The following is a 17,620-nucleotide window of genomic DNA, read 5'->3' as shown; positions in this document are numbered from 1 at the left end:
ATATCACGATAGTAAAATCATTTTCAAGTCCATTATTTAGTTTTGACAGTTATATAATTCGATCAAATTCAAATCAAATCAAATAATATCCACGTTTAAATATTTGTTCCCTTTAAAAGGATTAGTAAATTCATTTTCAATGCAATTTTAATTTTGGATGTTAATTTTAGATTGCGGACTAACTAAAGTTAAGTTGGCGTGCTGAAATTTTCGTGACGAACTTATTTGCTAAGTCACTTTAAGTTCCATATTGTTCTTTTGAACGTTGTCTAATTGAATTAACTCTCCGTTGTAAAAACGTTTTATTCTAATTAATTTAAAAGGATTTTCCAATCTTTGTCGTGAGATGTGTAGCTGGAAATAAAACGCACTGGACGTAGGAGGGAACGAAGCTTCAAAATTTTAATTTTAATATGTACGATTTTTATTTTTGTGTTACCCACAATTAGGAATTCTAAACATTTTTGAATATCATATCAAAAATTGACCGCTCCAGCGGGATTCGAACCCGCGTCTTCGACATACCGTGTCGACACGGTATGTCGAAGACGCGGGTTCGAATCCCGCTGGAGCGGTCAATTTTTGATATGATATTCAAAAATGTTTAGAATTTTAATTTTAATTTCATCTCATATTCGGTAATTAATTTTAGTATTGGATTACAATATGTTTTAGTTCAATGTTATTTTACGAAACCATCCAAAAAGGGTTGTTTTCAAATGGAATAAATTACAAGGATATTATACAATTATCATTTTATAAATATGAAATGAAATACTTGAATTAATATTAACATAAAATTTAACAAAGGTATTGGTTTCACAATTTATCATAATAAATGGAAATTTAAGCATTAGTTGGAAATTCTGACGACATTATTTACGCCGATTTATTGTGACTCTTCTGACAGTTGTACACAGGTTTGAATTAAGCTCCATCCAGATGTGAGATTCGATCGGATATGAATCGTAATCTAGTTACGATAGTTTGCAGCTTACGTAATTCGATAAAACAGTCTATGAAAGGTAAGGGTTAAGGGTGCTAGATAGTAACCTCTTTGTGTATTTAGTAAATGAACGATGCACTTCCGCTGAAATTGGATAGAGTATTTTCTGAAAATTTTGCGTTGTAGAGTTTTCAATTGAACAAACAATCTGAGAGCATTATCGAATGAAGGTTGGGGCTTATAAATCTTAAGCACTTAAAACTTGTTTTGGCATGTTTCAGGAGGTTTAAGTTCAGGACTAAAATTTGAACATAGTCTTTAGTATATGTTTTCAAATTACACACGCTTAATTTTCATTTGATGAACTGTAGGCGTTTAATATTCGCATGTTTGCGCTGAATATGTTATATTGTTATTTCATTTTGTAATTGTTGGCGCTTTGTTTCGTATTATTTGTTACGCGAACAATACAAAACATAAATATCAAAACAAGTGACGCGATACTTTGATAATATTATTTCTGAATTCTGATCATATATGTATTTGAGGAGTTGAATCAATATTGTTCTTGGTACCCAACGTTAGTTCAAATACAAATATGATTAATTGAAAAAGCATTCATCACTTCACTGTGAAATATTACATTTATCACTCGATGCGGTGTAGTCAAGGGAATAATCTTTCTAATGTATATAGTACAATTTTATACCTTAATCGATTTTTATTAATCAAGCCGTAACGGGGAAAAACATAGTTGAATTTTAATTTCGATTTCTATTATTAACATTAGGTTTATATTCCTAAAAGTAAAAAAATAAATTAAAATTTTATTTCTTTGTGCTTCAATGACGCAATTATCGTTCCATTCAATGATGTACAGTAGTCACTTAAGACTGTAATATTGTAACTAAATAATTAAATATGGCAAAAAATAGGTGAAAAATAAAAAGGAAAAAACCTTTCATTTGACATTACACATTGATGATTATTTATTTATTTATTTACCGAAAAAAAGATACAACTTATGTGATAAACAGTGCAACAAAAACAATTAACGGTTTAACAGTGCACTGTGCTTCTAAAGTAATAATACTAAAGTACACACGATATTATTTACTAATATAAAAATATGATATAAAGCTATACAAATAATAGATTATACATGTGAATATAATTGGAAAGAAAAAAAATAACGTCAAGTGGTTAAAGAATAATAATAATTATAATAAAAATAATCAATACGGCCATTTCAATCTCTCTCTATATGTTGGTCTAAAAAGAACTTTTTAAATGTTTTTATAGTTTTTTTAATTTTTTTTTAATTTGTTGGCAGATTATTTATTGAGAAACGAATAATATATTCAAGCGTACGTTTTCTATAAAAATTACTATGTCTAGGTATTTTAATGTATGATTTGTAATATTTCTTGTGAGTTTATAGTGACTCATTTTTATTTGAATGTTTGAATTAATATTGTTCTATTAATAATGTATATTTTATTTTAGTATGTATTTTCATTACTTTGCAGTACTTAAATAATTTCAAGGAGTGTGTGTTTCAAGGATGTATTTATTTCTTATGTATATGGGTACAATTGTTTTTAAGATTCGTAATTGGAGATGATATTTTCTATCGAGATGTGATTTAAATGTAAGACCGTAGGTGCTTAGACCATAAGATATAATAGATTCATCTAAAGATTTATAAAACATTAATAGTATTGTGAATGGAATTTTGGGTTTCATCATTAATCATCATTACAGCCTATACAGTCCACTGCTGGACATAGGCCTCCACAAGTTTACGTCAAAAATAACGTGAACTCATGTGTTTTGCCCATAGTCACATTTTGGGTTTAATTATGGTTAATTAATGGTACGTAATTTGTCGCAAACATTGTTTATATGTTCCTTCCAATTGAGGTTAGTATCTATTGTAATACCAAGGTAACACTGAGTTTTAACAAAGTCAACGGGGTTACAGTTGCAAGTACCAGTATATGAATTATGAAAACATTGATGGCTATGTGCAGTGATTTATATGTCTCCAGAGAATCTATTTTGCGTTGAACTTATATATAGATGGCTTTTGTTTTTCTCTATTTAATACTAGGCCAACATCAAGGGACCATTTTGAAAGTTGGTCAAAATCATATTGAAGTTTTTTTATTGCTTGTTTTATATCACGATGGGCCGACAGAAGACATGTATCATCCGCATATCGATACATTTCACAGGTTTTTACAACGTTTTTAAGATCGTTAACATGTGTGAGGTAATAAAGGGGTCCTAAAACTGAACCCTGTGCAGTTTTATAATATATTTTTTCATAGTTTTCTCTATTCGTATTTATAATCTTGCTACAGTGAATAAATCAATAGTTTTAATAAAACACTATAAGGTCGACGAGAACAAGCCCATGCGTATAAATTTCGTGGGAATGTCGTTAAATTGGTCACATCATTATAAGACCAGATGAAATACTTTTCATTCAACTTTCCGCTTTGAGCAGATTTTTTTTTAATTGTAGAGGTTTTTACGATTTGTTTAAATAATTTTGGCCAATTAATGTTAAGCGAGCCGTGCGTTTATTTGACCATATCGTCCAACGATTTTGTATCACTGATCTGGCGAAGGTACATCATGAAGTGGCCAATCGACAGTGAAATGAGACCATATCATGAAATTTATATTATTAGTAATATCATTAAAATTCATGATCTAGCCAATTTTACATAAAATAAATTGAGATAATTAAAGAAATATGGAGGTTTATTATTGATGATAATGAACTGCTAATGGAAACTAGATTAGGATTGTCTGCCAACAACGTTTTTGGAATTAACTGACGCGACACTCGAAACACGAGTGTTTGTTAGAAGCTACCTTAAATTGTTTGATTAATTGCACTCCGTAATAATGTTCAATGTATACACACACGTAACGTAATACGTTTGTAATTTTAAGGTAGAAATTTTTATGTTATCGGTTGACTTAAGTTTTTTGTATATTTTTATGATATTATCTATTTCTTCTTTTTTAAATTGATTGTTGATTTTACTATTTCGAATATATCTTTTTTAGTTACTCGAAAATGTAGACATTTTTTTGGCCACGCTTTAAGTGTTACACTCAATCACCTTATAGCACGTATCACACTGTATCATGGTGAAATAAATATATTTGTTTCATTTCTATTGTAGTGAAATCAAATATATGCGAAGGTGAATTATTGTGTTTGCAGGCAAACGAAGAAAAACCGCCTTCAATTATATCGACAAGTAATACAACGTATGTAGGCAAAAAAAATGTCGAGTAAATACGCTTTAGCAAAGATTACTCCAAAAGTTGTAATCAGAATTTCAATGAAATTTAAATGTGACTACATGATAAGCATCGGCTTCCGATTAAATTAAAAATCATCAAAATCGGTACACCCAGTACAAAATTATGCGGATTTTTGAGAGTTTTCCTCGATTTCTCTAGGATCCCATGATCAGATCCTGGTTTCCTTATCATGGTACCAAACTAGAGATATCTCCTTTCCAACGAAACAATAATTATCAAAATCGGTTCATAAACGAAGGAGTTATCCCCGAACATACATTAAAAAAAAAATAGTCGGATTGAGTAATCTCCTCCTTTTTTTTGAAGTCGGTTAATAAAAGCTGTTTTTAAATTGTTCATTTGATGTTTACGGTTCTTCTATTTGCGTCAATACAGTTAGGGTTGCGGGTAATTTGCCACTAAGTATGTCTAAATAAGCCTAATGTTAATCACATAAATAAAACTTTTACGGATTTTAATCCACTACATATATTTGTTACATACATTACAATACAAGAAACACTCTGACTATACTAAATATGTAATTGTTTAGAATCAAATACATTTTAATTATTTTTTTTGATTTCAGCGTAATGCATTTAATTTGATATCAGATCCATTTGGTGTAGGACTTATAGGTGTCTACGATTTTGGAACAATGTCACCTTTTACGATGATCGATAACGCCGTCATTATATTCGCAATAGTATTTGTAGTGTCTGCCTTTGCACGGTCACTAATAGTGCGAGTTCTATACTTGGTGCTAACAAACTGCGTGGACACGAAAGTTGTGGAAACTCCACATTATTTACTATTTGCGATATTGCCATTGAGCACAGAATTCATGAACGCTCATAAAATATTTATAGTTTACATATATTCGTATATGACTACTGCCCTGGTTGCTTGCTTGGTGAGTAATGTTTAGGTTTTATTACTTTGATGTATGTAAATGGTAAAATTATCTCTCAGTTGTGATTTTGGGTTTCGAAATAATCATAATTTTAAGTAAAAGACATCAAGAAGATAAATTTATACAAGGGTATCCCAAGGATTAAATCAATACATTCAAGGCGAAGTAGGTATATATATACAAATTTGTTTTAAAAATTTTACAGTGAATATAATGACCATAATCCGGTTGGCTACAAGCGGTCAAGAGAAACCAGGAACCAATGTGGAACGTTAACCGTGACATGCATTGCTCGACCGGAGAGTAAGCTGCTTGTGGCCAACCAAATCGTGGTCGAGGTTGAGGCTGAAGCAGTCTCTAATAACAATTTTAATTCAATTTTAAATTAATCTTGTGTCTATTTCATTTTTTGGTAACTTCTACATCTTTGTTACTTTTCACAGGCAATGTTTACTTCAATTATATCAAGGCTCTTGCACAGCGAGTTTCGTTCGGTGAAGAATATTTACATCGTCGGATTATTTTGTTTCTTGGGTTTCAACTTATCCTTGCCTTTGAGTACCGTAAGTTAATATTATAGCTAACACTTATATATATATTTAGCAAAAAAAATACCTAAAAATTTTTATTTAGAAAAACTTTTAGATGCATCTTAGAACGTTAGTCGAAAACTTTTCCAACATCTTATTAATCTTTCCCTTTATTTTTTTTTTATTCCAATGAAATTAGGGAAAGTAAATCATTTTATACACATCAAATATTGTCTGTTACAAAAGTGTCAAATAAATATAAAAAATTCGAAAAACTAAGCAAAAGTCGCTTATTACCTACTTAAAATCCTAGTTATTTTGAAACCGCACTAAATAACTAAGCAAGTTGCGTAAAGCGTAATAAAAAGCAGTATGGGCTGTATACTGCTAATGTATATGACAGCGTGATGCGCTTTTGTCTTGACTTTTATTTTTAATTTTTATTAGGTTTTGCATAGTATTACACTAGAGTTACAACCATTCAACCTCTTATATTATTAATTCTAAATATATTTAATTTTAGTTATTTAAATGGCTTATCTTTATATTATTTTTCAATCATAACGTAATAAATATAAAATATAACTAAGTGCTAATAAGTTGGGCCACTAACAATGAATGATATTATAGTCCATCAACCTCATTTGGAAGGAGGTTTTGTCGTTAAGGTCCTTGGCAAGCTTCCGATCACTAGTGTGGGACTTTTCGTAACGTGATTACTGGTACATTTAAATAAATGCTATTAAACTCAATACAAAATCGTATAAATAATAAGTTATAAAAAAGTATATATGTACAAAGATTAGCAAACCCTTCAAAATTACAAATATAGCGTGTGCGCGTGTCTCCGACGCGCGACTAGAGCTGACTGCTGTTTGTAAACTAGGAATTGAGTGTATAACGATTGCTCATACAATAACTGGCACAGATTTTTTAAATTTTTCCATACAGCGATGTTTGATGATATGTTCTGATTGTTGATAAATTCTTAAACATTTTAAGTATAATTTATTTATATTCTAAAATATTCTCATACTGATATTTCTTTTTTTTTATTTCATTAATGTAACATTGATATTGAAACTCATTGGACAAAGTAGATGCTACTTTCATATACTTAATGAAGCATAAAAAAGAATAAATCATAAAATGAATAAAAACTTAAGTAATAGTTTGTAAAAGTGGTTAAAATCATCATCATCATCAAATTTCTTTTTAAGTTCTGTACGGTTAAAGATAAAAATATATACGAGTCATATCTGTAAATTCCTTTGTTTCTTTGTCGCTTAAAAACATGCGCGAACTCAAAGGCATCCATTCCAAATAGCCTCGAAGAATGTTACCTTCGAACAACTCAAACTGACGATAAACAATTCAGTGTTCGCCCGAAAAATTCATTGCTCGGAAACGTAAGACGAGATCGAATCCAACATGCAAAGCAGTGTTACCTTGAATATAAAACGTATACAGCTACTAACATATTTAAGTCGACGCATATTTATATGTCTTGCTTTTTTCTTTTTCGCTTTTTAGTACTCCTTTTTTGGTATTTTTCATGTCGATAAAATTTTTCTTTATAGCCGTAAAATGTTAATAACTGAGACGATATCGTGTCGCTGCAAACGTATACATATAGAATAATAATTTAGAATAAAAGAAAGAAAGAAATGAAAATCACGTTTTTGTGTTGATATTCACGAATCTTCTTGGTATACAAAATAAATGCACTTGTATTATTATGATAATTTAATTATTAAATTCCTTAAGTTAGTGAAGGTAGATAAAAAAATGTATTCATCGTCATTCGATATCGTATTTCGATAGGAGAGACGAAACTGTGACACTGGTTACTTTCAAAGTACCGACATGTCCTCAGTGTCGGTCGCCTAACATGAATGGAGTATGTCAAAGCGTGTATCTCTCACAAAAGGGATTGCCCTCTATCCCGGAAAATCAGAGGTCAAAGTCAACCTTTTAGATCTACGCTAACATAACGAATAATGCTAGATTTATTTAATTTAATAGACGGAAATTAACTTAAGAATGTTTATTATACCTTTAAATTAGTCGGTGACTGGCTATTGGAGAAAGACTATTATTTAATATTATCTTAACGTTATATACGTTGTTGACGAGTTGGCGCAACGGTCACAGCACTGGTTTGTGGCTGTTGCGCTGGCGGTTGCGGGTTCGATCCCCGCTCATGACATTTGTATTGGTCATGCAGATGTTTTCCGTGGTCTGAGTATTTTTTGGGTCTCTCCGCCGTGCCTCGGAGAGCACGTTAAGCCATAGGTTTCAGTTGTTATCATTTACACCTGATAGCGATTGTTACTCATAGTAGGGAATAAATCAGACAACCCGCACTGGATCAGCGTGGTGGATTAAGCTCTGATCCTTCTCCTATACGGGGAAAGAGGCCTATGCCCAGCAGTGGGATATTACAGGCTGAAGTGTAATGTTACATAATGATAACATGTACAATCCACTGGACTTTAAAAACTCACGATAGTAAAATATTATTAGTTATAAAAGTATAACGCAGAAACATCGTTAAAGTTTAGCGACAATTCTTTCAAATTATTTTGGAAGTAAACTTTTATGGCATTTAAAATGGTGAATTTTTGCAAATTTATAACGAAAAAAAACATATCTTTGCCGTAATGTATCGTACCAAAAAATTTCTTTTTCTAAAGAATCAGCGATATTGATTTCGCCGCATACACGAAATATATAATTATCAAATTTCAATAACATAAATAATAAAGAGTCACATAATCAGCATTTAGGTGATTAAAATGAAGTATAAACAACGCTATGTATGCGAGTTTCGACTTTTACTAGATTTGTAATCAAAGGTTAATCTTTAGCCCCTATGGACGTTGCGTGGGTTTTGAAGCCTTCTCTGTCTTTTGACGTAAATAAGTTTACAATTCTCACTTTATCATAATATGGAACAAAACAAAAAGTAAATTGAGGTAGATTCTATCTTCATTAATGTGACGTAAAATATATTTAAGGATTACGTCTTAAAATGAATAATACAAACTAGGAAGTTGTTTTGTTTTTAAAATTATAATACTTTTTTAAAAATCTTATAATTCGTAATTGTTTACTTATTGTTACGCATTAATTTTTCTCTATGCTGTATGGTTACGACAATAAAGAATATAGCCACCCTCTCTCTTCCCGTGGGTGTCGTAAAAGGCGAATAATGGATAGCACAATACCACCTTTGAACTTAAAAAGCCGACCGATGGCGGGATAACCAACCAATTGCTGGCTCTCAAATACACCGGCCGAAGACGGACAACAGCGTCTTCGGTGCAACAAAGTCAGTCCTGCGGCCACCAACCCGCTTGCCAGTGTGGTGACTATGGGCAGAACACATGAGTTCACGGCATTTTTGACGCGAGCTTGTGAAGGCCTATGTCCAGTAGTGGACTGCAATAGGCTGAAGTGATGATGATGATGGTGATGATGATATGGATGTTTAAACAGTAAATATACCAAATCAAAATTTTTAAAAAATGTTGTCTGTCTGTTTGTTCCGGATAATCTCTGAAACGGCTGGACCGATTTTGACGGGACTTACATGGGCAGATAGCTGATGTAATTAGAACAAACTTAGGGTACTGTTATTTTAGACATTTATTTATTTTATAGCTCTAGGAACTGAATAATAACTTTTTTGTTAAATTCCACGCGCCGAAGTCGCGGGCACAGCTAGTTGGTTGTATCAGTTTATGTCTGGTTGCAATATAAAATATTGTTAGTTGTGTAGCACTTAAATATATTTTAATGTATGGCACGATGCCCATAAAATTTCGTATCATTAATTTTTTTTCATATTTTAAGTATAATATATTATTTAAGTAAATTAAATCAGTAATACCATAGCCGGTTACGTGAAAATGAATTAAGAGTCAAGGTCGTGATCTTTGCCCTTACAATCGAACAGAGTAGCGTTTAAATTTACCGAAGTTCAATGTTACTAGCGAAGTGTATGTTGTGTTTTTGTTATGCTTCGAACGTTTACTGTAAACAATGCTTGTTTGCTTACACCGTTCGCTATTGAAATGGGTCAATATCAACGGTATATCTATTTCCTTACTTGGTTTGTTTTAATTAACATTTATATAATGCCAATGGATTAATTTGTATAACGTATATTTTATTTTAAAGAATTTCAGTAGAGTTTGAACTGTTATCGTTATAGTATATTTGCAAACTCTAGTAAATAAGAAAAATAATCATTTTGCTAAATTTTCCATAACTAAACTGTGACACAAAAACGGTCAAATTAAAAAAAAAAAAAAATATCGTCGATTTAACGATAAAATGATTACGGTTTTAATAAAAATATTCTTAGCTTGATTTAAAAAAAAAACATACATACTATTATTGCGTTGTTATAAGTACAATGCCTGTTAGCATAAATCAAGACAGGTTTTCAGTAGCAGATCAATCTATATCAGAACCTAAACAGAATTGATGGTATACGTTACAATGCTCTCAGACTCTACCAACGCACTTAGGCTTAAAGGTATCTAATATTATACATTACTATTAAGTTGGCACAGTTGTCAGATAGTTGAGTCTGGCTGTATATAAAAAAAATGTTCGACTGTTACCTAAAATACAGACACAAAATTGCCCACATTATGAACGGACGACCTAATGTGTTAAACATGGAGGTAAACGCTATATATTTATTAAAACGTACACAATATGTAAGCTGCAATTAACGGCTTAAATAGTTTAGTGAAATATGTTAGTTTATTAAATATTACAATGTTCGTTTACAAAACTGTTCGAAGTTTGAATTATTGATGTTAAAATGAAAATTTTAAGCTCGTAAATGTATGTTCCTTACTTTATTGAATAGCTATCGGTTTAGATTGTTATATATTATATATTGTTAAACTATATATATTATATAAAAATATATATCTCTGATTTTTTTTATTCGAGATAGAACTTTGACATATAAACTTCATGGTAACTGTATAAAACATTTTAGTAGTAGTATGCAAAATTATTGCTGGATAGATTATTATCAAAATTTGTGAAATAGTAACTTGTGTTGTATTTGTTAATTTATCATTAGTACTATAATTTTGTTTTACAAAAAGGTTAAAAAGGCTAATATTATGCAATGAGCCCTGTGCTGAAGTTCTGTGGATTTGCCCGCACAATATTTTATATTCATGTATAAATTTTAGGTTGCAGGTATCTTAAAGGTTTTTAGTTTTGTGATTTATTACATCACCTGAGTCAGCGAACTTCATACCAAAAATATATGACATATTTATTTCGCTTTATATTGATTTCTTTCAAAATTTTTATATAAACCGTGTCCTGACAATAAATGAACAGAACAAAAGAATAATTATCCAATTAGATGCAATCTTTCAAAAGTTTTACTCCTATATCTACATAATCTCATACTTTTCGGTGATTTATTTTATATACATATACTAGCGTACGCGGCAGACGTTGTCCTGCTCGGAAAACAGCTACCAAATTTGATTGCTTATATACCGATAGCAGCGCCATCTACCGGGTAACATTGAGATCAAAACTACCTTATCTCCCAAGTTGGGGGTTACCCTCCCTCTCCAGTTGGATCAATTTACAGACGATTATAAAATTTAATAAAAATTGCTTCAATAGTTTCGGATTTCATCGCTAACATACATCGTAACAAGAGTAATTTAAATATATTCCTAGATATCGGGAATTTTAAACGCATTTATGGTTTATTCAGCGAGTGTGTAACGTAATATGTTTAAATGTTTTGCCGAATTTATTTTACTGAAATGTACAAATCGAATCAAATTACTATTAATATTAAATTAATCAATTAAATTAAATATTATCTTGTGAAACATTTTTTTTTGCAAATTAAAATCCAATTATTTTAAACTTTAGTGATAATGATTCAATAATATCCTAAAAACCAAACTATTAAAAAGCTTGTAAATAGCAACCATTTACGTAAGGACTGTCGTTCAGATTGTAATAACATTTACAGTACACAGCTTAGAAAATAATGACTCAACGTACTTACCCAGTTTAGCCACGCCCGCAATTAATTAAATCAATTTAAATAATAATGGCGTGTTCAATTTTACCAATTGAAGTGAAACTCTTTAGACAGACGTTCTAATTTACTACGATTTGATTGGTTAAGGAACTTGACTAGGTTGAATACCAACGATGAGCTACTATGTTTCTAAAGATTTATATGTGGTTGTTTTAAATAAGGTCGTGTTTGTGTACAAGTGATTTTCACAGCGCTTAACGTACCCTTCGTTTTGTGGTCCGCGAATTTTCAATATGTCACGTACGACCAATAATAATATGTACCGTCTAATAGAACCGTGTTGATAGTGTTGCAATTGACACAAGTAGGTTTTAATATATACTATTACTTTATACCATCAAGTCTTTCAATAAAGGTTAATAATTGTTTTCAAAATAATAGTTAAAATACGTTTAATTGAAACCTCGTCTTTGTTTTATGTTAAGCCCTTTTTTGTTGATTGTGTTGAGAGAGAAACGCTTCTTTATAATATAAAAATCTAAATTATATGACGATTTATCATAAGTAGAATTTCAGATATACCTATGCTAGGTAAATCTATAAGAGATTTTTTTTTTTTTAAATTTTTTTTATTTCAAAAATAATTACAATGGTCTTACAGCTTGATAGTCCTCGCCAAACTTTGCTGTTTGGTGGCGAGACACGCTCTTATTTAACACATAACGACATTGTAAATAGGCAAAATATGACATTCTCTTAACTTAATCCAACTACAAACTATGCTTAAAACATAAAAAAAAAATGAAAAAAAAAATTTTGAAAAACGAAATATTTTTTTTTATACAATGACAGGTTTTTAACCGACTTCCAAAAAAGGAGGAGGTTCTCAATTCGACTGTATTTTTTTTTTTTTTTTTTTTATGTATGTTACATCAGAACTTTTGACTGGGTAGAGCGATTTCGACAAATTTTCTTTTAATCGAAAGGTAGTGTGTGCCAATTGGTCCCATTTAAATTTATTTGAGATCTAACAACTGCTTTTTGAGCTATATCTAATAATGCGTTTTTACTTGACGCTTTTTTCGTCGACCTACGTTGTATTATACCGCATAACTTTCTACTGGATATACCGATTTGGATAATTCTTTTTTTGTTAGAAAGGGGATATCTCTAGTTTAGTACCATGATAAGGAAACCAGGATCTGATGATGGGATCCCAGAGAAATCGAGGGAAATTCTTGAAAATCCGCAATAACTTTTTACTGGATGTACCGATTTTGATAATTCTTTTTTTGTTGGAAAGAAGATATCTTTAGTTTAGTACCATGATACGGAAACCAGGATCTGATGATGGAATCCTAGAGAAATCGAGGGAACTTCTTGAAAATCCGCAATAACTTTTTACTGGGTGTACCGATTTTAATAATTTTTAATTTAATCGAAAGCTGATGTTTGTCATGTGGTCACATATAAATTTTATTGAGATCTGATAACTAATTTTTGAATAATCTTTGATAACGCGCAGTTACTTGACTATTTTTTCATCGATCTACGTTGCATTACTCGTCGATGTAATTGAAGTCGGTTTTTTTTTCGTTTGCGAGCAAACACAATTATTTAACATTTTTTTTTAACTTTCCAAAATATATTGTTTAAGTTTTTTCTTAAGTGAGCCAATACTAATTCCCAAATCTTGTCTTAAAAAATCTATTTTATTAAATACTTTAGGAACCAGATATCGAGATGTTCTTGCCCCATAGTAATTATGTATCTTTGGTTTAATTAATTTATTTTCTCTAGCCCTACCGGTGTTGTACTTATTTTTAACATTAATTTTATATGTATCTTTGTAATAATACTGTAAGCCTATTAAATAATCTACTTTCTTATCTACCGGTATTATTTTACAGATGGGAAACAATTTATCATAATCTTTATTACACTGCCTTTTAATATTTTTATTAACTAGGAACTTTATCAGTCTTATTTGGAGATCTTTAACATCTTTTAAGTAAGTTACAAAGGTTCGGCAGTATATAAGCAGACCATAACTAATAAGCGAGTCGGCAAGCGCGTAATATACAACTCGTATAGTAGATTTGCTTAAAACATTTTTTAGCTGGTAAAACTTTCCTAATACGGACCTTAGCTTACACAACTACTTACTACTCTCATTTATATGTGACCTCCAATTAAAATTTTTATCAATGGTGAGACCTAAATATCTAAATTTATCGACATAGTTTAATTTGTTACAATTACAGTTTGATTTATACTTATGTAAGCAGTCGTATGTATGTCCTATTATAGTAAGGTCATTTTCACTTACAGATTTGGCATTTTGATTGTATGGAGAGTGTATATGTATACATTTCGTTTTTGACAAATTCAAAATAATGCCGTTGTCATGTGCCCATTTAGTGATACTATCAAAATCTTCCTGTATACCTTGTTGCACTTCGGTTATGTTTTTAGAAGCAAAAGCTAGACACATGTCATCAGCATACATAAACGTTTTACAGTTCTTTACAACATTGGACACACTGTTAACGTGCATTATATATCCTATCGACCCAAACACAGAGCCGGTCGGCACACCCAGATTCACGTTTGCCTCTTCCCCAGCCACCCCTGATATTATATATATATTTTTTTTAAATATATAGACTAGCGCTTGACTGCGATCTCACCTGAAGTCAAGTGAAGATGCAGCCTAAGGTGGTGCGCGCTTGCCTAGAAGATGCCTATTCACTCTTGATTTAAAGATACCCAAGTTATAGTTCGTTGGAAAAACGGAAGCCGGAAGGGCATTCCAAATTTTTGCGGTGCGTATTAGGAACGAGGAAGCAAATCGTTTAGTGCGAGATCGTGGGATTTCAACCACATAGCGGTGCAGATTCATACGATGCCTTGCGGTTCGGTGGTAGAAAGGTGATGGTGGAACCAAATTGTATAGTTCTAGAGCACACTCTCCGAAATATAACCTGTAAAATACCGACAAACAGGCAACCTTGCGCCGATGTTCGAGACTTTGAAGTCTAGAGCGAACCAGCGATTTGTCACCGATGAGTCTTCTGGCGCGTCGATCCACAGAATCCAAAGCAGCGAGCTGGTACTTGGCAGAGTCATCCCATAAGTGGCTGCAGTACTCCATACACGATCGAACTTGTGCTTGGTAGAGAGTAAGAAGCTGTTCCGGTGTGAAGTACTGCCTGACTTTATTGAGGATACCAAGTTTCTTACCAGCAATTTTTGCCTTGGATTCTATACATCGTCCGAAGTTCATATTAGACGAAATATTTATGCCTAGAAGATCAATACTATCGGTGATCGGAACAGATACACCCCGGAAAGTTGGGGCTAATGGGAATGGACTCCGTTTGGCAGTGAAAAGACACGCTTGTGTTTTGGAAGCATTAAATTTGACTAGGTTGGCGTCACCCCAATCGGATACCTTTTTCAAAGCCAAATTCATGCGTTCAACCAGGGCCTCTCTATGCTCATGAGTTTCAGCCCCACCAGCTCGGGGACCGGACACGTATCTCTCCGTAACAGTGCTGTCATCCGCGTATCCAAAGATACCGGGCCTGAGGAGATCATTTATGTGAATCAAGAAGAGGGTTGCAGAGAGAACTGATCCCTGAGGGACACCGGCATTAACCGCCATCAAGTCAGACGAGGAGCCATCTAAGACCACCTGAAATGATCGTCCACTCAGGAAATCTGATATCCAGTCACACAAGCTCGGGGGTATTCCGTAAGCTGAAAGCTTGCTCAATAGGCTCTCATGCCAGACCCGGTCAAATGCCTTCGATACATCAAGTGAGACAGCTAGCGCTTCTCCGTGCTTGTCCAAGGCTTCGCCCCAGATGTGCGAGGCGTACACTAAAAGATCCCCCGTGGACCTGTTACGGCGGAAACCGTATTGCTGGTCCGACAGGAGGTCATTCCACTCAAGGTATGCTAGGAGCTTTTCATTCAGTATACGCTCCAAACTTTTACACTACACTACCTACCTTTTTTAGGTACAGGTTGTACGTTGGGCAATCTTCCATGCTTTAGGAACTTGAGCGGATTTTAGAGAGAGGCGGTACAAGCGCGTGAGAATAGGAGACAACTCAGGAGCACAGTGTTTAAGTACTCTTGCTGGTATCCCGTCAGGGCCACTAGCCTTATTCACATCCAAGTTACGGAGTACTTTCAAAACCTCAGTTTGGCGAATGCGTAGTTCTGACATAACAGAGTCGCAAGGTGGATGATGGATTATAGTCCTTATTTTCCTATTGCTACGGTAGTTTTCAAACCACTTTTTTGTGGGTCCACGAATTCCGCACTCATCCATCGCCTGTAAAAGTATTTCATGGTCTAGAGTATCGAAGGCTTTTTTGTAATCAATAAAGAGTACTATAATCTGTTTACCTGAGTTTAGGCATTCATTGATATAGTCTGAAAAACCTAATAATGCAGTCGCAGTGCTTCGCCCTCCCCGGAAACCGTGCTGGGTGTTACAAAGTATATAATTTTGTTCTAAAAACTCGCTAATCTGTTTAACTATAGTTTTTTCGGGTCGGTAAAGTTATATTTTCATTTGTAATACTTGAATATGACACTTATTATTTATACGTGTTCACACACGGATTGTTAGTAGGATGATTACTCACTCTCTCATATAAATAGATGTTTTTTTTTTTACTTTAAAGATGGCAAAAAAAAGCGTATGGCCTACCTGGTAGTACTTGAGCAGTTACCGTTGCCTTTAGACGCCTACTCCTATTACTTCAACCTATCGCAGTCCACTGCTGTTCATAGACCTTCCCAAGTACTCGCTAATCATCTCGGCCTTCCGCAATCCTTTTTTACGTGGAAAAAATCTTCATGGACACCCTCCAGTCCGGGGGCATCGTGTTTCATTCACTACCCCGCCCTAAAGCACGCTTTTGCATGCCTTAGGGCGGGGGAGTGAATCTACCCACTCCGTCCTCCGCGTGGCGGAAGGAAAACCAGGTCTCCGCGCTGTCGCAGCGTCACACCCCCACTGTCGGCACCCTACATGCCACTCTGCACCGTACAAGACTTCCGAGTCGAAGGACGGGTACGCCTTACCCCACTCCCCGCTCAAAGGCCCCATCATCCTCAGGAGCACGACCCAACGGCCCCAACACTCCTCTGGTTTTGGTCCGTAGGGGTCCGAGGCCCCTACCACCCTCGGCGATCCAAACTGCGAGTGGCATTACCCTATTACCAACCGGGGACTTGCCCAGTAGGAGATCCACCAACTCCCCTGGGAGCCCTCCTCAATGCTCATCGAGCATTAGTCTTACGTAGATCGTCTGTCAAGCAGGCTGGAGATACAGACGCACATACCAACAATACCGGAATAATTGCAAGCGCGTCACCGACACCTCCCCCCGCCCTTTCCCAGAATCTTTAGTCATCTTACTCACAAGAGGAAAAAACTACTTAAGAGAAGTTTTATTTGACTGTGATAATCTGTGAAGTGCTTCCCCAGTCAGGTTTCAGGCCTTTGAGTTTGACGTCAATGACAAATAAAAAAATGAAATTATTTACTAACTTTTTCAGAATCAAACCAAATCTTAGACTTTCACAAGACCAGATCTTAACAGTCATAAATAAAATCGCCTAAATGATATACACTGATGCATACTCGTATGCTTGATATTTGAAAAAAGGCTAAGGCTTAATAAAAATCTCTTGGTAATGTTTGACTAGAGAGTCATAGAGAACTAAGTTCATACAATAACTAACTACTAAACAACGTACTAACTATTGTATTATCTTTTAATATATAAAATTCTTGTGTCATGGTGTTAAACATTGAACTCCACCGACCGACG

General features: G+C 33.5%; 1 protein-coding gene across 1 annotated transcript in view; it reads left to right on the top strand.

Annotated features, from left to right (window-relative positions):
• Nucleotides 1–17,620, top strand: part of LOC123668898 — a 46,864-nt gene that overhangs the window by 15,540 nt on the left and 13,704 nt on the right. Inside the window, exons 8-9 of the mRNA XM_045602590.1 lie at nucleotides 4,863–5,186; nucleotides 5,630–5,749. Of these exons, the coding sequence (XP_045458546.1) occupies nucleotides 4,863–5,186; nucleotides 5,630–5,749 (444 nt within the window). The remainder of the gene's footprint in view (nucleotides 1–4,862; nucleotides 5,187–5,629; nucleotides 5,750–17,620) is intronic.

Source organism: Melitaea cinxia, chromosome Z, assembly GCF_905220565.1.
Source record: "Melitaea cinxia chromosome Z, ilMelCinx1.1, whole genome shotgun sequence".
NCBI lineage: Eukaryota > Metazoa > Arthropoda > Insecta > Lepidoptera > Nymphalidae > Melitaea > Melitaea cinxia.
The sequence above is the reverse complement of the archived record's forward strand: the minus strand, read 5'-3'. Positions and strand labels throughout refer to the sequence as shown.